This window comes from Lonchura striata, chromosome 6 (assembly GCF_046129695.1).
Source record: "Lonchura striata isolate bLonStr1 chromosome 6, bLonStr1.mat, whole genome shotgun sequence".
NCBI classification, from domain to species: domain Eukaryota; kingdom Metazoa; phylum Chordata; class Aves; order Passeriformes; family Estrildidae; genus Lonchura; species Lonchura striata.
This window is the reverse complement of record NC_134608.1, coordinates 59,167,979-59,194,238: the sequence shown is the minus strand read 5'-3', so window position 1 is coordinate 59,194,238 and position 26,260 is coordinate 59,167,979. Positions and strand designations below refer to the sequence as shown.

Genomic DNA, 26,260 nt, shown 5'->3' with positions numbered 1-26,260 from the left:
TGAATTCCTGGTTAAGTGCCAGTTTTGCTGATGAAGAGCAATAGGTTAATTTAGCCCTTGTACATGCAAACTGGTTTTGCCACTAAATCTTGATCACTGCATTTGTCACACCTCCTGTTTCAGTGGGTTTGCACATTCCTTCTAGATGGGAGGAGAGGGGAAATGATTTTCTAATTATGCTTTCTTTAAAGTTACCCAAAATCTTTGTGCAGGCCACAGTTTACATTTGTCACCAAAAGCTCTCATTGCTTAAGCAGAGGTGTTGCTGTAACAGATTTATGGGTTATTAATGCCTAAAAAACCCACAAACTTGTGTTACAATAACAACATTTTAGAAATTTTATTATGGTATAATACTGAATTGTTAGGTATTTCTGTGACCTACACATTTAGTGACCCAACTCAAATGATCAGCCACATGTTGCCCCAGATATTTTTCTGGAAAATTCCTTTCCAAACTAATTTGTGTGAGTTTAATTACACTGACAATTCAGAGACCTAGAAATGTAAGTCCAAAATTATTGCTGTCATAACAGCAGATCTGCTTAAACTCAGTCTCGAGGCTGTGCAGCTCTGTACCAGCTTTGATGTGCAATATGTAGAAGCTGAGCACAAACTGCAATTTATGTATTTTTGTTTAAAGCCACATTTCTAGGGTTCAGCTCTTCCCCCACTGAAAATAATGATCATTGTTGATGTAGTGCAAAGCTGTACTTAAGAACATTGCACTGTACATTTTCCGCTATATTTTTTCATTCATTTAAGCTCTTCTGTGGCTTTATTTAGAGCAAAGAGATAAAGAGAGATTATTTTGACCTAAAGCTTTATGTCTCTTTCATATTGCTTACAAAATTTTAGTCCAAGGGATAAAAATTTAGAATAATTAATTACAGATGCTGTCAGTTGCAACTGCAGTTTTTAAAGTTCATCGTTTTACAAGATCAATCTTTTTTGCATGCTTTGTAGTACTGTTAAGTAGAGAGTATTTGATCCATTTATTTGGAGAGTCCAGAAATAAAGTGTTGTGTATAACAGGTGGTGGTTTGCACATTTCTTACATTTGCTGTTGTGGTCACGCTGGGTATTATTGTGTGGCTTAAGCTGCTCAAGATGTTCAGCTGCCTCTCTCTTTTTGGATTTAGGCATTGAGATCAGCTTGGCTTCCTTTGGCTGGCATGCACACTGCAGGATTTGGTCCTGTGCATCTCCCAAAGTTAGCTGGAATTCAGAAATGCAGGAGATGCAGTCAAAACTGGCATGTGTGTGTGCATGTTTTAAGCTAATTTACAGTTGATGTGTGTCTACCAAAGCAAAGTATTGCAAGAGTCTATAATCTGTCAGAAAAAGATTTCAGATTATTGCTGTAAATCCACCATGCTAACAAAACCCCTCCCCCCCAAAAAAAAAACAAACCCGAAAAAGCAAAACAAAAAAAAACCAATAAAACAAAAGGCACTAATGATTTTGGAGTTAAAACTTTCAAAGGGCTTTTTCGGAAACACTCCAAATTTCATTTTAAAATAAGAATAGCAAGGATTTGAAATAGGATAATTCCTGCCAGGATACTTTCTCACTTTCTTTGTTTTCCTGCTGAGTTTCACATGCACACAAAAAGAAAGCCTTGCTGACTTCCCTTGTATATAAGTTCCTTCAGTTCATTACATGTCCATCAGGGAGTTTGTTTAGAACATTCTAATTCTATGTTACAGTCTGTGAATCTCCCCAAATGCTTCCTTTCCCCCTGTGATGGACCTTTCTTGTGTGTATACAAACCACTTAATATTTATCTTTGAAAATTTGTTCTGGTAAACCAATCTTCATCATTCCATCCAGGTTACTTTGTGCCTGGCTTCTCCATCCCTTTTATAAATCATGTGTGTATATACACCAGTGTTTGCCCATCGGGGTGTTCCCACTCTTTTTCTCAAGCAGCATCTCATTTTATTTACTGCCCTAATTTTAATCTCTTCAGTTCATCTCTGTTTTAGCTGCCTGACTTCAGTAATATAGTTTGTTTTTCTTCTCACATTTAGTGAAATTATGGAATGCAGTGAGAGTTTCAGTAGCTGTGTAATCAGTCAATACATAAAGTTGGAACCATTTTACACACTTGTCTCACTGGGTATCTGTAGCTATTTAAAATTCTTTTAGAGCTCCCTTTTAAAACTTTCTGCTTCTTTTGTTGTTTGCAAGAGGTTCATGGCTATGGAGTTCATAGTTTCACCAGTACAGATTAAGACATTCCAAAAGCTGTTTCTCACATCTTTCCAATTATATAAATAATTGCAACTTGTAATTCTGTACAAATTACCCTACTATTACAGAAAGGAATGTACAATGCAAATTAGAAAATGATCAATGAGACCAACAGTCTTATGATCTTCTGCTTCCATTTGTAGCAGATGTTTTATCCATTTGAAGGAGGAGTTTATTTTTTTTTTTTCCCTAGAGAAGTGAAATGGATAAGATTAATGCCTAGTTATTCCATCTCTTTTTGGGAAGCCTACCCTAAATAGGCTGATCTCAAGTGTTCATTATGCTAAGTTCTCTCTGCACAGCAGAAAGGAAAAGAGTTTCCTGAGCCTGGCTGCAGGGAAATGCAGCAGGTGTTGAGTTGTTCTCACTGAGTGCCCTCCTGTTCCCTCTAGTAGGGCTGATGTAGGATATGTGTAACAGTGGCATTACCTGCTGTAAAGAGATTTTAGGTCCATTAGCAACTAAGTACAAGAGAAAACAGATCTGCTGTTACTTCAAAAATAGATAAAGCTCTAAAGAGAAAATTCTCTTATCAGTACATTTCTGGTTTTTTTAAGCTATACTAATTTACTTGGGGTAATACAAGACACAAATCTAAACCAGTTGCTCAGATTTTGTTTTCTTCTGTGATTGTGTACTCTCCTGCAGTAGATCATGCATCAAGAAAGGGTATTTTTTCTCCAGATACCACTAAGGCATCCGTGATAACAAAAGGACACTTTTCTTCCTTTTTCTTTTCATTTTAAGTTGACAAACGCTGAAGATGACTAGTGAATTAAAAAACAAGCAGAGGTGAGAAATTAGGCTTAGCAGATAAACACAAGGTGAGGGGCTGGCCCAGTTGTGTCCATTTTTTTTTGTTTGTTCTAAGTTCATGGGTGTTTCACAAACAAAGAGTGCTGAAAGCTCGAGGCGCAGCAGGCATGAGCGGGGTGCCTGTCACCTGTTCTGCTCAGGACATGGACCTGAGGAGCAGAACAGGCAGCCAGACCTCTGAAAAGAGGGATAAAACTCATATTCCTAAGGGACCAAAGAGCACCAAGCAGACTTGCTGTCACCTGGAAATTAGAGTTAGCAAAGCTGAAGCCTGGGGTTCCGACGACCTGCCTGTGGGGACACAGTGGACAGGAAAGGTTGTGGATATACTGTGTTATACCTCTGTTGTAAAAATTTCTATTTCTGTTTTATATTACACTATAACTTGTCTTTTTTGTCCTGATTTTTGAATCCTTTTGAGCTTCTTTGAGAAGTTTGCTGTAGGAAAAAATAGATAAAGCAGACCTGTCCAAATTCTTTGTCTGTCTTGGGGGTCCTATCACTGGTTTGTTCATTCACTGGTGGGTTTTTTTCGAAGCCAGCCTGAGAAATCAGGATTTGATGCTGACATTTGGGCTGTGTCTAATCAGTAAACAGAAGGCTTGGCCATTGTGGCTTCCCTTATTCTGGAAAAGCTGTCACCTTGACTCTTCCCTGTGCAGCAGCATCACTGTTCCTGCCAGCTTCTCTTAGCTGCAGAAGGTGAAACATTTTTATATCTGCTCTCATTCTCAAGTTAATGTCTTGTTCCTGCCTACCTTATTCGTTCTGTACCTGTCTCTTGTTCTGTTGTCGTTGTGTTATAAAGAGCAAATTGACTAGTCAAGATGATTTCTTTCCTGCTGCTGCTAGGAGCCAGAGATGATAAAATAGCTAAAAGCAGTTCCCAAAATAGCAGTGCACAGGTATAGGTTTGCCAGAATGATTGGATGGTGATTACTCTATAGGTCCTTCTGTAGTGTTACAAGTCAGACCCAGCACTGTGAACAAAAACTGCTCTTGCTTCCTTTGATGGATTTTTCTTCATTTCTTTCTCCTTTTCTTGGGAGCTGGAAACCAGAACAGACCTTAATAGCAACAAGACCAGCAGCACCTTCAGCCAATTCAACTTTTCTTTCCTTCCCAGATTAAGGGGAAACAGTTTTTCACCTTCAGGAAGATCCAAAATTCAGTCTTGGGATTCGCTTCTTATCCTGAAGGCTTGGCCACTGAGAGATGAAGTAATTTTGTTAAAATGGAAGGCTTGGGATTTAACATTTTTGGTTGTTTGGCAGTTTTAGTCCCTTTTTTCTGTACCCCTCTCTATGTGGAAGATTTACAGTGGTAGTTGTTGCCATGGCACTAAGCAGGACAGAGTATCTACTCCCGTCTCAAAACCGGATGTTTACGGCTGTATCACGAAAAATTATCCCTTCTGACAACTCAGGGTTGTTTACACAGAATTAACACACCACTCCTCTTCTTCCAAAGTGAAGAGAGGCTCTTCAGGTCATTCCCTGTGTGTCAAGACAAATGTGAGCTTCAGCAGTGCTGGAAAAGCCTCAGAATCAGCTCTGTCCTTCCACTCCCTCGTTAGCTGTTCAAATGAACAACCTCTTCACGCCCTGCCGAGCAGCTGATTGGCCTTGGAGGGAAGAAGCATCTGAAGCAGTATTAATGTTTCATTCAAAATCATGAGAGCCAGGGAGGAGGGGAATTAGGGAATTCAAAACCCCAAATCAGTATACTGCCTTTTATTTCGCCAGGTCCTGTTCTCTTGAGCAGCATCCCAAATTTTCTCCCACACTGGATTTCCTCTCAGGATGGTCTTGCTGCCTTTGTGAGGTGTTTTTGCCAAGGATAAATTTAACAGCTCTCTTCCCTTTGCTTTTCTTTCTCCATTGTCTGCTTCTTCTCTCCAGTCCTGTTGACAGTATCTGCTATGACATCTGCTGTACAGGAGGAGATGGAGAGACAGAGAAACTGTGCAGTCCCTCCATCCTCTTCCCTTTTCCTTTCTCAAGTCTTCACTGCTGCATTAAGGCTGGTGAAAATCCCTTTTTATTTTGTCACCAAGCAAAGCAGATCATAAAGCTGAAAAATTAGTGCCTTAAAATGCTCTCTCAAAGATATGTGAGCAAACTGGATGTGATAAAGCAATCAGTAAAGGAGTGTAGTGGAGTGCATGACATCAAGAACAGCCAGCTGCATCTGGGAAATATGTAAGTCCTTGGACTCCAGCAGTAGCACACTTCCCAAGCTGTAAAAGAGGAGCAATTCTTTCTCTTTCGTGGCAGTCCCAGTGGTTTGAAACATAGTTTGCAACTAATAATTGCAATCATAGAGTCATTTACATTAAAAGAAACACCTCACAGTGGGTATTCATGTAAGATCTTGGATTCCTTGTACGTAGTATAGCACGTGTTGGGGTTGTTAAATTTGCAGATGTTGCTAATAAATAAAAATAGTTTTATTAGGACAGGAATAGAAAAAACATTAGATACAGAGGTGTTGCATAACCAGCCTTCATGAGCAGGGAAGCTCCCCTTCTGCAGCATTTCAAGAAGTTCTGTTCCCAGTAAATGACAGCAGATAGATCCTAAATCCCTAGGTCATCCTGAGAGAAATATTAACACTGCTGTTTTCAAAAACCCAAATGTTGCTTTTTCTTGTACCTGTTAGCCTCTGTGAAAAAAAAAAAAATAAGGGGAAAAAGCAAGCTTTGAGAGAGTATTTCCTGACTCAGCAGTTGAATGGAAGGGATGATGCTGACGCACTTGGTTCAAGGTAATGGAAGGACTTCACCCCAGCTGAGGACTATGAACACACAAAACAGCACAGGAGGTGCCTGCCTGTAAATCCTGCTGACCAAATATTGCTCAACAATTTGTTACTACGAATGTGTTTGCCTCAGGGATGTTTTTTAGAGACAGGAGTCATGTTTTAGCTGGCTTCCATACATTACTAGTTGGGGACTGTGAAAACTAAGGCTGTTTTTTGAATAGTGAACTTGAGATGTGATCTTGTAGAAATTTGTCACTGCTGGTTTTCCCTACCCTTTCAGCTGCTTTTTCAGTAGTGATATACAGTAAAAATTCCATCTAATGCTGTGTCTGTAATCAGCAGAGAAAGCAGGGCATGTCTCAAGTGTGATGTCAGTAAAGCATTGAGCAGAAAACAGCCTAAAAAGCAGCCAAGAGAAAACTGTGGGCCCAAGGATTTAGGTGGAAAGTAGCCAGCCTGAATATGGCTCACTCTATTTTCATAGCAAACACAAAATAAGAGCCTGGGCTTTGCTGGGGCCTCTCAGCACTTTACTCTTATAAATAATAAACAGAATACATTTTCCTCCTGTGTGGGTTAGCAAATAGAAATGTGCCTCTGTTATCAGCAAGGAAGCCATAATTGAGAGGCAGTGATTTTGTGGAATACACATTCAAATGGGACTAAATAAAAGCATGAGGAGGATTTCAAAACTTCTATTTCTATGCTAGCTTTCATATGTTTAGCTACGGAATTTATTCATGATACCTTTTTGCAAGCTTGGATTTACATTCTCAGACACAAATCATGCCACTCACTGCAGCCTGTATCTGACACAGCAACAGCTCTAACAGGGTAACTTTAGGTAATCTTTTGCATATCCCAGCATTTTGCTGTTTACTGCCCCATTTTCAGCATAATTTCAGAGTTTTGAGCATTTGTTTTCATGGCCTGGCTTGGATTACAAATGCACATCTTGCTGTGATACCACTTGAGACTGAAACTGAAAGGAATATGGTCATGCTAATCCTGTTCACTTTTGCAGCAGAAATGCAGAATAAAACATATTTTTCTTGGAGAAAGGCTGTTTCTAATATGCCCCATTTCCAGCTTGTGTCCCACTCACATTTGGGATTAAAGAGTGTATTTTTACTGGCTCTATTTACTTGTTCTTAAGGATATCTGTTTATTCATTTCAGTATGCCTCAATGTATGCTGCGCTCATGTTTAGGAAACTTACAGAATTAATTGCCCACCCCTTACATGAAAGTTCTTCAGAGAAATTACAGTGGGTAACTCACAGTGGGTACTCAACAACCCACTAGCAGCACAACTTTAACAAGTCTGGAAGTTTGGAACATGCAGTTCTTGGAAGTGCTTGGAAGGGCCCTTTTTCCTTATTTTTTTGTCAGTTTTTTTCTTAATGAATGTAAATGTCATGCCTATAAGTGAAAAGTTTTCTATTTTCTTAATATTCACAATTTAGTCATTAAAAAAATTATTCCTTTTTTTCCCTACAATCATCTCAGTCTACCCAATGGTGGGAACTGTTTTGATTTTAAGGGATCACAGGGTCTTCCTAAGAAAAGGATGCATACGAGCACCTGAGTCTAAAGAAAATATCTAAAGTACTGTTCATATAATTCAGTTTTAGGTATTTTTTCCCTAATATAATGGATTTTATTTTCTTCTTTCAACCTAATTTCTTTCTTTATTTTGAGGGGCCATGTGGAACAAGGATAATAAGTAGATATTGGTGGATGCCATATCTACCTGTGTTGGATGACAAAGGAAAAAGAACCAAGTTCTCAAAAATTATCCTAAAGTCATTCCACTGAAATGGCTGAAAAGTTAACAAATCCCATCAGTGTATTCGAGCTAGCAAGAAAAGTGGGGTGTAGCTGTCTCTGCAGAAATGAGAACCCCCATTACTATTTTAGAAAGCAGAAGATGAAAAAACTGTGGCTATAAATTTGCCATCCATTGTATTTGTTTTTCCCTTAGAAGTAGCAGAACTTTTTAATTTCTTCAAAGCCAAGGAAAACCCCAGATTTGAGAGCAAGTCTTGGAGGAGGAGAGAAGACATGAAAGCTCAGTGTTTGCACACTGCTCTCTGAAATATCCCTCAGCAGTGGTGTTCTGGTTTTTAGGAACAAGGGGCTGACACCAACATCTCCTTCACACTCTTGTAATTCTGGGAGGGAGATGAGGAGAGCAGTGGTTCCCCCCTTGGAATAGGCCCAAGGAAGAGCAGTCATGAGTCTGCAAGAAGAAGGTTTCAAGGCTGATGGTCCCTTCTCTACATCCCATTTGTTTGTGTGCCACCTGGAGAGGCTGTGTATCGCTGATTATAATTGAACTCATCTTAAAAAATCTGTGCCGTACCCCGTGATTATAATTTCTCTCTCTGCTAGGGTTGTTTATCTTCTCTTTCTCGTTTATTGCTTGAGTGAAGCTAGCACATTTGAAATTCTGTTTCAGAAGAAGGGGGATACTCTGCAACTGGTGGTATTTCACTGCAGAATAACCCCAGAGGGATTTGTAATCCCCTGGCGCTATCATCCAATAGTGAACCAAATTGAATAATGAGCTCGGTGCTATGAATTCAGCCTCATACTCAGCCTCCTTCTGCATGGGGTAGCATTGCTTAGAAATTAATGAATTATTACTCTGCAGTTATGCTATCAATGGCATACAGAGGCTGGCCTAAACACTCTGGAGCAGCTGGCAGCAGCAGCAATATATGTACATGCAGATATTTTGTTCTCCCTCTATAAGTAAGTACTGTAGACTATCTTTTAAAGGAGCTGTTAATGCTTTATGTTCCCCATAGCTAGACACAAGCAGACTGTACATCCTGGACATCACTCAAAGATGCACAATGACACATAGTTTGCTATTAATGTTTACAGGATTTGGAATGTGGTAATTGATTTTGGCATTGAAAGTGCCGTCTGGTAAATTGCTTGTCACCCTTGTTTCATCCCCGGTCTCATTGAGAATCTCATATGCAATTAGCCATAATTGCTATACTGTATTTATTCTGAAGCACACAGCACATTGCTGGTTTGTTGTTTGGTTCTCAAAAATGGTGAGTTAATTGCTTACAAAAAAGCAACTCAAAATAAGAAGACCTTTGTGTTGGGGGACTTTTCTTCAGAGTAGAAAATTATGGAGATTTTTATATCATCCATGTTCCAAACTCATGGCCCTCCTGTGCTTGAAATCTCCCTAGCCTCAGGGACAGGAACTTGTGCATAAAGGCATGAAAAGTCAATCTCCATTACCAAACTGTGGGACACAGCAAGAGGAGCTGGATTCTCTGCACACCAGGACTGAAGTGAAAAAGTTCTTGTGCTTTCTGTAAGACAGAGCAATTCCTTCTGCATGTGGAACTGGGCAGGAATCCTTTAAAGGAATGTATTTGCTCCACATCCTCTAGGTCACAAGGTAGAAGCAGCACTGAATGGCTCACATGAACTCCTCTGCCAGTTTATCCTGGCAATATTTTCTATTTAAACAGCCAAGGCTCCAGAATTAGCATGGGCTGTCGTCTAGAAACCTCAATAAAATGAAGAGCTTTGCCAAGAAATAGTCTAGGACAGAAAAAAAAAAAAAAAAACCCAAAAAAAAGTGAAGCCCTTCTCACAGATCAACAACAGGAATCTGCAAAATTTTCCTTCCCAGGAATGAAGAGCTGTATTTTCTCCTGCTGTCATGCAGGGGTTGGATGCTGGAGGACAGATCTGGTTCTCAAGTTTAGGATGAGGATATCTGCTTTTTTCATGTGGTAGTGGATTGGTCAAGGAAGACATAATCAGAAATTTCATTGCTATCCTTGCTGAAGCAGAACTCTTCAGTTTCTCGTGTTAAGAAACTAGATGTTCTATTTTTTTTCTGGATAAAATAATTTCAGGAGGTAAGATACAGATCGAGCTAAATTAACTTAATTAAAGAAAATGCAGATGCAGCTGAATACATTTTCTAGCAGTGAGTGTAGATTCTACTTGCTGCAAGCACAAAAAATCTCCAAGAATCTGGATTTGACAAATTGTGGCAATAATTGTACATCTAAAACATTGAAAATATCTTCTATCAGAAGGCTGGATGAAAGAAGGATTTTTATTTTTTTTAATTCTTGCAAATTAAAAAAACAAGCCTTAAGACCATGAACTGGTTTCCAGGATATTCAAACTAGTTTAGATCTTACTTTTAATCCAGTTAATTATTTTTCTAGTCTCCATTCAATTAATTATCAGATTAAGGTTCTTATGTAATATGCAAAATGGTCTTTTGATAATAAAAGATTATAAAAGAAATGCTGCAGAGTTTGCTTCACAAGAAAGCGCAGCAAGATTGAAATCTGCAGAATTCTAACTTGAAAGAGGCTATTAACTTTGCTAGCAATTGCATGTACCATTAAAATTTCATGTTCCACAAGAAAATGGGGTGCATCACTTGGGGCATGGAAGACAACTGCAAATCTTTACTTCAGGAGTCATTAAAGATTGCACATAAATGCCATTCCTTGGATTTTCTGCTTAGATCTTCTGGAATTGCTACATTTATCAAAACCTCTATTTCAGTTTTTTTTTTTTTTTAATTACAGATGTTGATTATAATTGATTTGGAACTTTATAGTTGCACAGGAAGGACATTAACCAGAGAAAGGCCAACAAGATGACTAGAGAGATGGAGCATCTCTCCTGCAAAGAAAAGCTGAGAAAATTGGGTTTGTTCAGCCCAGGAAAGAGGAGGTGACCTGAATGGGGCCTGAAGGGAGCCCACAAGAAAGAGGGAGAGGGACTTTTTACAAAGGTGACAAGACAAAGGGAAATGGCTTCACACTGAAAGAGGGTGGATTTAGATTAGATTAGATTAAATATTCGGGAAAATTTCTTTGCTGTGAGGGTGGTGAGGCCCTGAGAAGTTGTGGGTGACTCATCCCTGGAAGTGTCCCAGGCCAGGTTGGATGGAGCTCTGAGCAACCTGGTCTGTTGGAAAGTGTCCCTGCCCTTGGCAGATGGTTTGGAAGTAGATGATTTTTTAGGTCCCTTCCAACCCAAACCATTCTATGATTCATAGATTCATAGGTATTTCTGTCTTCCTAGAATCTACTCTGGAAAAAAAAATAAATCCTTCTGCTTTACAACCTAAGAACTGATGCTCAGCATGAATTTTTCTACTCTGCAGGGTTGGTGACGTGGCTTTTCAGCTGCCTGTATCACTTTCCTTCTCCAAAATCTGTTCATCCTCTCAGTCCTTCACGTGTTGGCCGTGTGCCTGCTGAAAGCAGGTGCGTTTGGAGAAATGACAGCTTTCTCAGGGCTCAGTTATTTCATTAACTCCTTTTTAGCTGGATTCTTTGGAAAAGCTATCCCAGCTGTCTGGTGGTCAGTACCTTGCTTGTGTGATTGTCAAACTCCCTGCATCCCTTCTCTTCAGTTGTGTCACGCTTCTCTAGAAGCATCTGGAAGGTTGCTAGACTCACAGTGAGGAGTGAGAAGATCCAAGTTCCCTTTTTAACTTTCCAAACTCTTTTACAAAGGCTCACCTTGAGAACTGTGCTGCGTTTTGGGTTTCTGCTCCTATTTCTAAGAAGACATTTAAGTAACTATGACATTTATAAAGGGAAAAGCTACTTAGTGATAAACACTTTAATCACTGAGTTAATTTAACAGCTTTTTTCCTATGGTCTACTTGGTCTTGTGAATAGAAAAACAAACAATTCTTCAAATATCCACTTGAGTTTCTGGGCACATTTCTGTGCTGTTTACATTCGATTAACATTTTGCTGATACAGATTTACTCACAGTGGTTTTAACTGTGTCTGTCCAGACACATTTTAATGCTTTCTCACAGCTTTCATGAGTAAATCTTGATTTAAAAAAAAATAAAATTACTTTATTTTATATATATATAATAAAAAGAATTATTAAAAAAAGAATATATATCATAAAAAAAGAAATAAACAAGGATAGAAGGCTGTCACTTATGTCTCAGATATATAGCAGAGGTCACTATACTTAAATAAAGACTGAAAAAAAGAGCTTGCAAATTGCTCTTTAAGACATTAAACAGTACATCTTTTCAATTAAAAATCTGAATTTTCATATCTTTTCCTGTTCGTATGATATTTGAAAGCACCGGAGAAAAATATTTTTAATAGACCTTCATGTCATAGTCCAGGAGGTCAAGAGGCATATTGCAAATTGATGGACATTAATGAAGTAACTGTGCATCAGAGAGGTGGTCTGGAGACTTGGACAAGAAAGTGTCACCTCCTTCTCTTAATCACTCCTGAAGAGTAATTAAATGACTCCTTAAATCAGGGTCTCAGAGGTGCTTGGATGGTTTAGCTTTGGAATTCTGAGCTCACTGTGACTGATGACTGATGACACCTTCATTGAATCACAGCATGGAATCTTTAAGGGTGGAAAAGCTCCTTTAGGATCGTTGAGTCCAACTCATAACCCAGTCCTGGGAATGCCACAAAAACCAAGGCCCTGAATGCCAAGGTGCTATGTCTGGACACCTTTTAAATGCCTCCAGGGAGGATGACTCAGTCAAGTTTTCTTGAAAGTCATTGGCTTTCTCTCTCAGCTCTCACAGCTCCATCAGAACAGAGCAAGGAGCTGTGATTCCAGCCATACACATCTATCATTCTCAGCATTAGGAATTTTTTAGACCACCAAGCCCTACAGGCAATAGCATTTATGAAGCTCATGTCAGCGATCATTTTATGTGTATTTAATACATATGTCAGAATCTTATATTTCCACCTATGCTGATGTATCTTAGACTTGGGATGGTTTTGTGTGAGTGTGTATGTCAGAGGGGAGAGATGCAGTGAGGGAGAAGAACACAGGAGCAAAGGAGAAAGGGAACATACAGACCAGAGTACAAACCAGAATAAATGGCTGTGGATCCTTCTGCAGTGTTGGAAAAATGGAATGTATGAAGTGTGCCTGTTCTTCCTTGTAGGGAGAAATAGATTAAAATCTTCAGAATGGTTTTAAAATATTAGCCATTTATATTTTAATTGCTGGATATTTTACATGCATCAGATTAACGCACTTCTTTAAAGTGGTGGATACCCTTAAATAGGGTTCAGCATGCAGCCATTGCTATAAATGACTTTTTGTATAAGAGCTTCTGATCCTCTCTCTGGCCTTAGTCTCTAGTGTTCTGAGGTTTCTTGAGTTGTGGCTCACAGTGATTTCAAATATCTAAAATAAAAATACCTCCTGCTTTTCTTAGGTGCAAAATCCACCACGAAGCCCCTTGCAGCTTTTGAAACCCCCAGACAGATGCAAGGCTAATGTGGTTGTGAAGTTACTATCAGCCTTTAAATCCTGAAATGCTGAAACATTACTATCTTGACTTTATGTCAAGATGAATGAAAAATAAATTAACTTCTAGGACTGCAGGACTGCATTTGTTTGAAAATATCTGGTTTTTCATAGAGGCGGAAGGGCCAAAATAGGCAGTTTTTCATAAATGCTGAAATACCTTAATCTTGATGGTTGTCAGAATTTCTAGCCTTAAAGAAATAGCTATTGATACTGTTCTGTGGAATTTCTAGTTTGTTATTCTATGGGTACAAACTATGGGTGTTGTTAACAGAAAGGTACCAGAGGGATCAGGGTTGACAGCATGGTTATATCAAGTCTCATCTCTGTCTCTTGTCCCCAGCCTGTCTCCTCCTAAAGATTTGTTTTCCTTACAAATCCAGCAGGTTCCCAGCAGCCTGACCCTTTCTCAGTAAGAGATTTGTTGAGTGTGCCCCTTTGGCTGCGTGGCAGGGCCACGTTTCTCCAGGTAGAGGTGCCCAGTTTGACTCAGGGAATTTAAGGGCATATTAATACTCCAATCTTCCTGAGTCACTGACAGGAGTTTTGCATCCCATCCTTCAACTCTGACATTTATGTTGGAGAGCAGGAATCCCATGGTTGCTTCACTGATGCTGAAGTGCATGGCTCAGATTTATTATCATCTTGATTTTTTTTCCCCTCTTTTTAATCTGTCACAGCTCAATCAAAGTGCTTAAATCAGCAGCTGTGGAGAGTAAAACCCTGAATTCATCCTTGGTGAACTACAGTAGCTCCAGTTTGCTGTTCCCTGAGAAAGCTGCAGAATTGGATGCCTCTTGCCCATTGTGGAGTGAGAAATGCAATAAGAAAAACCCCTCAAGCTGCCCAGTTTCAATTTTATATTCACGACTAAATACAACATGAAATGATTCAGTTCCTAAGAAATTGTTCAATTTACAAGAGTTGTTGCTACTTGTTCTTTCTACAGATTGCTTTTAATAAAATGTCTTGCATGGCTGTACAATTAAACCCAAGAAAACAGCAATCCAGATATATTCAGATCTTACTCAAAGCATACATCCTTTAGTATGTGCTTTGCAAAAATAAGCAAGCTGAAGTTCTTTTCTTTCTTCAGATTTACCTAAATTAGGAAGGCTTCCAAGACCATCTTGGCTTTAAAATAATCCATGTCTAGGAATGAAAAAGCAGAAGAGCAGTCTGAATGATAATATTATCAAATCTGTTTCTCAGTTCTGTTCTTTAGCTGCTGCATTCCTAAGATGTTTCACTTCAGATTTCTCTTGATTTTCTCTGTTTTCATATCTGTTCTGCAGCTTTCTCTTAGACAGTGCTGTTGACAGACAAGACATTTGGACTTGATCTTAAGGATCTTTTCCAAGCCAAATGATTCTATGAGTTTATGACTTCCAGAATTACCCACTCATAGTCTTAAGCTATTTCTTTTGCTCTCTACCAACGGAGTATGAATGGAAAAAATATATATTCCATTTTTTTTCCTAACAGTGAATTCATAGTAGACATGATCTGATGGTAAATTATTAATTCATTTTCTTTTCTAGTTGCAAATATCCCTGCCAGTAAGGCTTTCAACACACCCTAATACTTATGGATCAGCCCAGAAATCTTCCTTTTATGAAGTGGGAGCCCTAAGTTCACAAAGAACAACAGACATTACAGAATACATTAGCTGTGGCTAAAATATTTTTAACAAAAGTCAATGTGAGTGTTGCAGTGTATCTGGCTCCTCATCTGGGGAAGATAAATGCTTTCAAGGCTGACTTTATTTACCTTTGTTCCAGCAAGTCCCTTCTAAAAGAAAAATCAGGCTATTTAATCAGCTTAAGATGTTAGTGATTTGTGATGGTAATATGCAATAATTTTCCTCTTTATCCATATCAATCTATGCAGACAACTTTCTTGAAGTCCCTTGTGAGGTTTCAACACTTGTGACAACCTTTTTATGATCTGCCAATATAGAGAAAGAAAATGAATTTTGGCTCTTCCTTAAATGTAAAGCAAGCATTGTAAATATTGAACCACTGTCAAGTGCCAGACTCCCATAATGTAGGCTTAGAGTCATTGATTGTGAAAAGGAAGTTAATGAAATAATTGACCTCTTTTCCATTGGAAGCCATCTGACTTTAAAGAGAAGTGCACTTCTACTCTATGTAAATTGGCCAGAAAAGTAATACTATATTCTTATTTCTTAAATATTTATTAAAAAAAAAAAAACTTCAAAACCAAAATACACCAAAAAATTAAGAAAGGTTCAAAAATAGATAATTTTTGTTAGGTTATTCAAAATCAGAAAGGTTTCCACTAGACTTAATACAATTATAGAGGAGAGACCAGTGGAATATGAAATTCAGTGCTTCTAGTAGGAAAAAGATTGGAAGTTTGAAAGAAAAATACAGATTTTGACTAGAACTATATGAGCAACACAACTCCTGTTAACTATGGCTGTCTCTGTGAAAGTATCTGTTTATCATATTCATCCTGTTATAGATTTGTGAGTACATATTTAGTCTTTAGGTATTAACGTGAAACTTAAATTTCGTTGAGGCTCAAACAGCTTTTCATACTCTTTAGTGCTCTGTCCACATCTCCCAGTCCTTTGTATTAATTTAATTTCACAGATTTTGGAAGGTGTCCCTGCCCATGGCAGAGGGACTGGAATGAGATGATCTTTAAGGTCCCTTCCAACCCAAACCATCCTACAATTTTATGGTCTCTCTAGCTGTCGTTTTGAGCACATTGGGAGAATATTCCTGTACAGTTTTATACAAATGGGAAATGAAATGCTGCTCTGTCATTTCCTTTAATACTTTAAAACACTTTACTGTTATTGCAGCTTACTGGGCTTTCAAGGACTATAATGGAACTTGGAGCTTATTGGCATGGTTCAAATGAGCTGTTTGCTCTTCCATAGCCTGGGGACTTCCTGCTGCTGGCTATGCACTGCAGAAATAAATGGCAATTTCTCTCCATTATTATTCATAGGGTCATAATATTCAAGATTAATGCGTGCTCAGATTGCTTAGTCATTGAAATATTCACAAATCTTGACAGTTTCATAATTTTTAACAGATGCAATTTGTCCAAAAAAATTTCTCCTGGAAAATTTCTCTTAGGTTATTCTTTATTCATTCTCCATCATTCATTTTGCTATTAAAACCTTTCATTCTGCTAATGAGGGAACATGCACAGTATTTGCCAAAAGTGACTAGTCATTTTGTTTGACTAGATGAGAAGTTAAATCCTTCAATTACTGCATGAAGTTCTATTTTGCATACTGGAAAAAAAGCCAGGATAAACACTTGCAAAACATTAATTAACAGCTCCATTCACTTTGTGAAGGATCCTGCAAGATAAAGAAAAGTCAGAATGTATCATATTAATTGTTTTCTTGGAATAAATAATCTGATTCTGTGATTTAACACACGCAAAGATGCAGAAAATGTCACAGAAACTTTAATCCTACAAAACACAACTGCTCACTGTGAAGGACCTTACAGGACTGATGGTCACAGGAATTTGCAGTCTGTGTCTACCCCCAAAATTCCTTTCCCACTTGTAAAATCACCAGCTTTCCCTTTTAGCTAAGAAGACACAAGCATGCCTCAAATGCCAAATGGCTTTTAGAAGATTTTGTCTTACTTTGCTCCAGCTACATTTCCTGTCCTGCAAATGTGTCACTCCCCATGATTCTTCCCAGCAGGGTGAAATAGAACCATTAAAGCCATCTCCATACACAGAGTACTTGAAAATCTGGCATGGTATCTTTAGAACTGCTGTCCTCTCTTCTGTTCTATTTTAATTTATGATTTTTTTCCCCCAGTTTACAATTTTTTACACTTGGCATTAGAAAACCAAAGGTATACAGTTGCATGAAGTGTGTATTGAAAGAGAAATCAATAATAAGCAAAAAAAGCCAAGAATGAGGCATAGGAACCTGGGGGAAATTTTACTGCAGCAATGTATATGCAGGCATGAAAAATTATTTTTTTCTACTGTACTTGGTGTCCGTGTCACTTGTGGAGCAGAAGCTTTTGTTTCACCAGAGGAACAGCATCATTCTTTGTCAGTAGGTACTGCTGCAGGATGGCAGGGAAAAATGCAAGCCCTTGGACATACGACTCCTCTCAACTCTGTCTTTAAAAATCACTGCTCATGCAGCCTGCTGTCTGATTAGTGAAGGCTTTTTTGTCACTTACAAACTGTAGCACAGTATTATGTGTCAGCTAAGTTGTCAAAGATATTCACATTAATGCAGACTAAATATATTAGAGATCCGCTCTGCAAACAGTAATAAATTCTTCTTAGAACAAGTTCACATACAATTTCAGTTGTAATTAATCAACTATCTAAGTATGAAATGACCTTACCTGAATTACAAACAAGACATTGTGCTTACATAACTTTTCTTCTTCATAAGCTAAACTTTCTTGTTGAAAAACAAAAAAAGGTGCAATTTTCTATGTTCTGAATACTTTTTTTCTTGTTGTTTAATGTCCATGAACAATTTGCTTTAGATTTTCTTAGATTGTTTGTTTTGGGTTTTTGGTTTGTTGTTTTTTTTTTTTGCCTTAAGCTTTAGTTTTTTGATTTTGTCAATAAACTATTATGTCAATCTTCTGTCAGTTTTGAGTTGTATCACAGTGATTTCTGCTAGAAAAATACTCTGCACAATCAAATCTCTTACTGCTTTTGCACTTGTTATTGTGACTATTTTTATGGGCATTTAGTAATTCTGATTTCATATGGAAATTGTGCTGTGAAATTTATGTAGATTTAAACTAATTGACAAGTACCCTGCTGAAGTCCTGGGATTACGTTTATGAGACTTAGTTAATGTTGAGCAATATCTGGAAAACACATTCAACAAATTTGTAACCGTAGCGAAGCAGATGAAGAGAAAGCACACACTGATAAACTGGAATTTGTAACACTTTTTGGGAATAAAAAGACATGCAAGCCACTCAGAGGATTAGAACAGTGTTTTAGCCAACAGAAGAGCTTTACATACCCTAAAGCCTACCTAGAAGATGTAGAACACACAACCAGGGAATAAAAAAAAAAATCACTAAAAGCTAATAACAGCCTCAAATACCAGTGAGAGCCAGCTACAAATATCTTTTCAGAGAATGTTACTACCATGTGAAGCCCTGCCACTGATGTCATTTAGGCTTTTATTTTGGTCCACACCCATAAATGTCAGGGTCAGACACAGCTGGAGCATGTATGTGTTATAAAATGAATATAATTTGAGATTCATTCCCTTGGTTTTCAGCTGCCTTCCTTTAAAGAATTGCACTGAAAGTTTCTAAACAAGGTATTAAGGATAATTAACAGCATTTCAGGGAAGAATACATTAGCTGAGAATTATTCCTCTGTCCCAGGAGTCTTTGCCAAGGGACACCTTCCATCCTGAACAAGTGCCAGTTATGTTAATTAAGGAAATCTTGTGAAGCACAGAGGAAACTACAGTGCAGTGCCAGGTTAAAACTGCTTCAGGTACTTGACCCCAACATTTCTCCTCTGGAAAACTTAGGGTTTTAGGTTTAAAATCTTAGGGTTTTAGGATTTTAGGTTTAAAAAAAACCTTCCATTTGCTCCTGCAATACAACTACTGATGGCTGCTAACCCTCCATGGATGTATTTGCAAAAAAGAAAAGCAATTCAGATTGTCAAAAGCACAGCTAGGATTTGAGCAATAGGCACTGATGTTTTTCAAGAAACCGGACTTCTTAACATATTCCTTAAAATCTCTCCCCAAACAACAAAAAAAGTAATGAAAAGACAATTTTTTTTTTCCCTCAGGAAATGACAGCTTGAAATTTTCACTTAATTTAGACAGAATCATATTTGCAAAGATTGATCTGTCCCAGTATAGCTTATATCCTAGTAATACGATTATTCAGAAAATAATTTACTTCATTATTTTATTTTAATGCCTTTTGAAATTTATTGGGTGTAAGCAGGAAAAGATTGCATCTCTTGAACTAAAAATATCTGTATTGCAGATTTTGACTTGCTGAGATTTGTTTCATTACTTGGTAGCCAAACTTTGCCCAAAAGATTGACTGTATATTACAATACCTGCAACATTGGAATAGTCATTTTAATAGCAGGAGAGTAATTCATCATTGTTGTACTTTGATAAGAATGTGTAAAAACTCTCCCAGTTAGGATTTCTAGTCAAACTCCTTCAGCCTCAAGTTAAACCAAATTACAGCCAGTTTGTTGGGAAAGGAGTTCATTTGGTAGAACACCAGTCACATCCAGGCAACCAACAACTTGATTGTCTAAATAATTACATTATTGATCAGCAGTTCCTTTGATTAAATGTCCTCTTTGTGCCTGGATGATGAGAAATTGCCTGCTCAGTTGTTTTTTTATTTCTCATATGTTGGCTCTTATTTGAATCTTTTGGAGACAGACGAATCCAAACAGTGTAATTTGTGCTTTTTGACTCCACAACTCCAATTGCATGTCTAGACACATAAATTGATCTGCATTAGCTATTGACCTTTCCCATTGCTGGCTAATTTAGATATTTTATTTTGTATAAAACTTAGCAATCCAAATGGTAACTTAATAAATACAAGAAGGACAAAAACCCCAAAAACTTCAGTCGTTGTTTCACATATGAAAAGGCAGAGCCACCACATTTCTATATTTGCTGGTCTGATTTTTTGGTGGGATTTTTCAGCACCAGAGTTTTTAGAGGATAAAGCATAATGATTTACTCCAGAAAAAACAAGTCAGAGGCCTGCAATGTGGTGCTCTGTCTGAATGGAATTATTATACAATTGTCTTTGGTCTTACAGCCTGTCATACTGAACAACACTCATGCACCTTGTATGTAAAAGCTCAAGACAATTCAAATTCTCCTAGAAAAACATGATTTTATTCAAAGTCAATAAAAAAGGTTATGTTCAGTGAATCTATACTAAAAACCTTTGAAATATAAATAGAAGCATAATTTCATTTCCTTTTTTACTAGATAATCTACAAAGCAAAGTTATGTCTTAAAACGTTACTGAAATTTTGGTTATTGTGATCTAAAAAATGTTACCCATTTAGTATTTTATCCGGGCCAAAGTGACATTATCCTATCAACCTACTTGGTGGCTCTCAAACACTGGAATAGGTTGCCCAGAGTGGCTGGGGAGGTGTCCATCATTTGGAGAAATTTCGTCTGGGTGGATTCTGTGTGAGGTGACCTTGCTTGGGCAGAAATGATCTGAAGGGTCCCTTCCCCAAAAGTTCTGATTCCCTTTAATAGGAGAATCTGAAGATAAGATAATTTATATTCCTATCATACAATCTCTTGATACAAAAAGTGGGATTTTTCTTTTCTGCGTAACAGATCTACATTAAAATGTAAGTAAAAAAAATGTAGGAAGATTCAGCATTCAGCAATGACCAAACTGAGTCTTTTTGATAAAAGGGCTGCGGGTTTTTTATCTCACTGACTGTAATAAAATCTGTCACAGACAGAAAGGCCACATTTATCTCTCCAGTCTGTGGTAAGAACTGATGGTGTGATCCAAAGGTAGAAAACTCAACTTGCTATTTCCACATCATTTTTAACCTTGTGATTGCTACAAGAAAAAACAAAAACAAAAACAAAAAACCCCAAAACCAACAAAACAACAACAGCAAAAAAACCCCACAAAAACTAAAAAAAAAAAACCAAAAAACAAGAAAAAAACAGAAAATATTATGCTAATAAGCATAGTAGATAAATGAGGTTGAAGTCAGTAGAATAAAAGGCATTGAAACATGGAAACCTGGTCAAAAATTTACTATTGCATCAGAATATCTGTAAGACAGTGCCATGAGCAAGATGTTCAGAGAGCCTGTGTCCTTCCTGGAAACCATAGCTGAATTTCTGGTTGTTGGAGCTGCATGGAAATAATGGCAGTGCCTCCCCAGTCCTCTTAACAGTGAAGTCACAGTCTCAATAGACAAAGAATTAAAGGCACCTACCAGGTCTCAAGAATATTTGGGCCACCCTAAAGGTCTGTTTTGTTTTCTGTCTATCCAAAGGCCTCTTTTACTAGTGGGGAACGCATGCTGTAATCAATGTGCTGTAATCCAAGTATTCTGACATGCTGGAATTTGGGAGCTCAGCTCTTAGTGCAGCCATGATGACAAAGGTAGAATTATGAAATTTTGACTTGGATTTGTATCAAGACGCTTGGCTGGTGTCACGGCATTCACAGAAGGAATTCAGAAGCAGCTGGATTTCTGAGGAACATTTTCTGTGCTGCAGATCTCATTTCTGTGAGGACAAAGTAGTGTAGACTTACCCTGCTCTCATTACAAAGCAGAGGAAATCACTGGCATCAGATGAGTACTGCTACCACAGGAGAATACAGATAAACAGGCTTAGAAAAACTGAGACATCTGGAAAGATGGAGTAAAAAATATACAGAAAAGTACTGTATGTAACTGTACAAGTGGCTAATAGAAAAGCAGCTCAGGGATGCAGCCAAAAATCTCTTCACGTGGGACTGTGCTCACCTCAGATGTTCACCATGGATCTGCACTGTTGTTGAAAATTGCCTGCCAGGCACACAGGATGTGAAAATTACTGACTGATGAAAGGGAAAAGCTCAGAGTACTACCCTTTAGTCTGCCGTCTTCCACAGAAGCCAGACAGATACGTGGTGGTCTCTTTTCCACCCACAGAAACAAAAAGTTCATACAAAAACTTCCTGCCACAAAGGAGTCGGGAAGAAGTAAAACCAAGATGATGGATAAAAACTCCTCTCTCATGCTGTGACCTGCAGTGTTTGCTGCCCAGCTTCTCTGCAAGCAAGCTGTGAGAGGAAGGTGTTATATATGTTATTAAAGCCCCCCAAACTCTCCAAATGAAAAACAGTTCATATTGCCCTCATGTGTTTTTTCTCACAGTGTTTGTTCACTAGAAAACTTCCTCTGCTTTAGTCATCTTCATGGTAGGGTAGGGGACTGCTGATCTGCTTTTCAAATTGTTCCTCACCTTTATATTCACACACCCTTACCATTGGCCAGTCTTCTGTTCTCACCTTGTAATCTTCTGGCTGCTTCTGATAGCTCCAAATTTCTCATTTCTTTCAATGCTGGGTCATTTGCTTGTATCAGTTCTTTGAAGGAAATGGCCTTTTTGCAGACTTCTCATGTATTTCTTGTTTCTTCTCCAGGGAATCCAAGACAAATTACTTTATTCTAAAGGCCTTCTCTCACTTCTATATCCTTGATCCTCAGCTTTTTAATCAAAAAGAGGTTGTGCTTTGCCTCCACTGCCAGATTTGTTTACCAATAAATATTCAGAAATTATCAAGAACTACCATTCCACTCTCTCCCAAATTCCCTTTTATGCATGGGAGGGATTTCTTTAATTAATTTTAGCTCTGAAAAACTCTTTGCTGTAACTCCAAGCAGCTGCTATGCTGTCCCCACCGTTCATGAGCTTTATCTTGCTATGACTCGGAGAAGGACAGAAAGGGCCGTTCTGGCTAAAATTGTTTGAAATTGGTTTGCAGCATGCAAAATAAACTGGACAGCTCCTGTGTGAAATGGATTGCAGTGTCACTCCCCCCACTGTGGAAATTTAATCTGGCTGGCTGGTGAGAATGAGACTCACAGCAGGGGCAGAAGGTATTGGCTTTCCCACTTTTTTTAAAAAATGTTATTTTTATTTTGGAATGGACCAGGGCTGTTTCATCTGAATTGTAATTTTAAAATAATTGTCTTAGTAGAAGCAGAGCATTTCAACCTTCTGTCATCCTTTGAGAATTCAGGCTGGCTGTTTGCTTAGAGGGATACAGCCTGACACTCTGAACCTACACACAGTGTGAAAAATTGCTTTGATCAGCTTGTGTTTATAATTTAAGGCAGTAAAATAGAATCCTCACTAATTGTGTTCGAGGCATGATGTATTGTGTAATCCACAGAGAGATTAATTTCCAAAACATTGTAACCACAAAACCAGCTGTTCCACTGAGTCATTTTACCAACGTGCAACTTAAAACAAAACATAGCAAAACCCACTCCCATAACTTATTTCTGTTGATGGAGTAGGATAATGCTGGAAATGTGAGGAAAAACAACAGAAAACTCATCTTCACATTCCTTTTTATACCAGAAGTTTGGAAAAAGAAAAGGAAGAGCCTTTGGAGTTAAAAAACCCAGTAAAACCTCAGTTTTGAAGAGTTATTGGTGTCCTGATTAAATTACGAAGAGCAAGCCGTGCATTGATAGACAAAAATAATTTGCAAATATAGGAATGAGTCTAAAATTAGATGGAATGGAATTAAAATAATAAACCAGGATACAGCAGTGCAATACTTTAAAAATTCATGTCACAGAGGTGCTTGTGTGCATATTTTCATGGTGTTTAAGCCTAATACAAGCTCTGGAAGAGAAGCTAATAAGAATGGGTAAAACAGGTGGAGGAAGCTGCACTACATGAAAAGAAAAAGAAAACCAAAAAGATAAAATGTACTGCAGGAAGCCGAGTGAGCAAGCTAAAAACCCTTTTCACATTTAGAACGACCTTTCATCCCACCCATCTTTTGTAGGGAAATTATAAGCTGGGTTCGAGTTTTATGCTGAATTCCCAACTTTTTCTTTTCCCTTGAGGGGGAAAGAAATACAAACTTTTAATAATTTTATGAGTGTTGCAGGGACCAGAATTGAGTTTGTGGTCTAGAGGCGTTTGGCTGCTGTGTTGGCACTCCGGGTGACACGGATGCGCTTCTGTCGTTCGCAGACATCTCCATAAGCCTGCTGTCCCTGGTTGTCACCGCCTGCGGGCTGGCTCTGTTCGGCGTGTCCCTGTTCGTGTCCTGGAAGCTGTGCTGGATCCCGTGGCGGGAGCGGGGTTTGCCCTTCGGGAACAAGGACAGCAAGCAGGAGCCGCTGCACTACGCGGACGCGGACGCCAATGAGCGCGACTACAGCGAGGACTACCTGGGCCAGCCCGCCGCCTACCCTGAGGCCTCCATGAAGATCAGCCACACGTCCCCTGACCTCCCGCTGGACACCCAGGAGGGAGCCAAGGAGAACTGCGTGCCCAACGTGCGGATGCAGCGCCAGACCACCGAGCCCACCTCGTCTGCCCGGTCAGTAGCTCCAATTTCTCTCTGTTCTTCCTGGATGCAGCGCAAAAAGCACAGTGATCTTAAAAAAGGGTATCATTTTCTTGCCACATTCCTTAAAAAAAATATATATATATAAATATATATGCTATTCACCTATATACATATATATATATATGTGTGTGTGTGTGTGTATGTGTGTGTGTGTGTGCGCACATGTTGGAACCCTGGCCTGGTTCCGGGGTTCCATGTGGTGGTAAAGTCTCTCCTCCAGCCCGTGCTTCCAAAGAAAACTCAGCAGCCTCTTGTTGTTTGGTCTCAAGGCAGTTTATTGCAAATTATCTAAAAGATTTTCTTCTGTGGGCTGCTGTGGTTTGCTCACAGCTCAGGCAGAGGCACACACACACCCTGACATCCTCTCTGACCCCGACTGCTTCTTCTCTCCCTGCCCAGGGCTGCTGCTCTCTTTTATATGGTACATCTCTTTTATATGGTGCATTACATGGTTACAGTTTTTCCCCAATGGCTATTACCTATATTAAATGGTGCTTTTCTATCTTTTATATGGTACATTACGTGTTACATGGTTACAGTTTTTCCCCAGTACCTACTACCTATATTAAATGGTGCTTTTCTACTCTAAACCAATCTATAAGTGCCAATACCATCAAGAACATGGAGGTAAGGAAGAAGAAAGAGGAGAAATAGGACCAGCCTACATTCCTCCATCTTAAAACCTCTGACCCCCATGTACAAAGTAAAACCCTCCCTGTACAGGTGTTAAAACCCCCTTGTACAACACTAAAAAATTCTTCCCTCTACTTTGTAACTACTTCTACTCTTATATCTAAACTTTTGTGACTTCTTGTTCTACCTGAAAAGTTGATAACTCATTCCATGGCTCAAACTCAAAATCACAGCTGTTTCCAGCTGCCTGCCAGGGTCTCAAATGCCTCTGACCAGGGCCTGGAACCTCCAAAAATGTCTGAAACATTTTGAGTTCCAACATGCACATATATATATATATATGAGGTGCACAAACCTTATCGGTTGAAGCAACAGGATCGCAATCCTATTCCACTCTTCTCTCAACTGATGTCATGTTGGGACTACCTAAAACCAGAGGCCAGACAAAATTAAGGGAATTAAATGCAGTTACAGATTTATTGAAGGGCCTTCAGGTACATTTTGGGCGGGCGAAGCCCACCCAGGTGCTGCACCTAAAATGGGGGACACATCACGGGTTTCATACTTTTTAAGTTTGGTTCATTTGCAAAATGGGGGTTGGTCTTCCAATTACAGTTTCAGGTAATGAAGTCATTTACCCTCCGTTTGCCCCTCCCCAGCTCACTTTTGTTTACATCTCTTGGGGCCTGAGGCAGTGAGGTGTCTTTGATTGCCAGGCCTGGACAGGAATTGTTTTGTCTGCCCAAAATGGGAGAACAGCAGCTCACACTGTATATGGAGTTTAGAGTTACACACTAAAGAATTGCAGGATTACAAATATATGAAAAATATAAAAGCTAGAATCCTAAAACATTACAACTACTGTCTCATTGGTGCTTTTCCCTCAGGAGCTGGATAACACAGAGCCCTGCATCCCTTAAAAGTACCAGGGCAGCCTAGATTTAGCTTGTAAAGCATATTCATTTGCACTTAGCACTGGTGCTGAACACTCAGTAATATCTCCTCAAAGATTTTTTCCAAAGAAGAAAAGTAGGGCAAGCTAATGAAACTCTTGCAAGAGTTAGAAATTGGATTTAAAAAATCTCAGGTTTTAGCCACAGTCATGACTGTGGGGGGAAGAGTGACTGAACAAGAGTCAGTGAAGTCTCCAAGGGAACTGGAAAACCAGTACACGAGGGGAGAGGAAAGGGGGAGGCTGAGAGCGTGTGCAGGGGCAGGTGAAAAAAGGATTATGTTTCATACAGCGAGAATAAGGATCAGCATGTGAAGAGCCAGTAAATATCTGAGTCAAAACAGATGCACTTCAGTTGGAGAAAGTACAGCACTAGCCCA

At 38.8% G+C, this 26,260-nt stretch overlaps 1 protein-coding gene across 3 annotated transcripts in view; it reads left to right on the top strand.

The window, feature by feature from the left end:
* Positions 1-26,260, top strand: part of SYT9 (synaptotagmin 9) — a 70,095-nt gene that overhangs the window by 7,264 nt on the left and 36,571 nt on the right. For all 3 annotated transcript variants that reach the window (XM_021527582.2, XM_021527581.2, XM_077784391.1), the window contains exon 2: positions 23,914-24,265. In XM_021527582.2, coding sequence (XP_021383257.1) covers positions 23,914-24,265 — 352 coding nt within the window. The remainder of the gene's footprint in view (positions 1-23,913; positions 24,266-26,260) is intronic.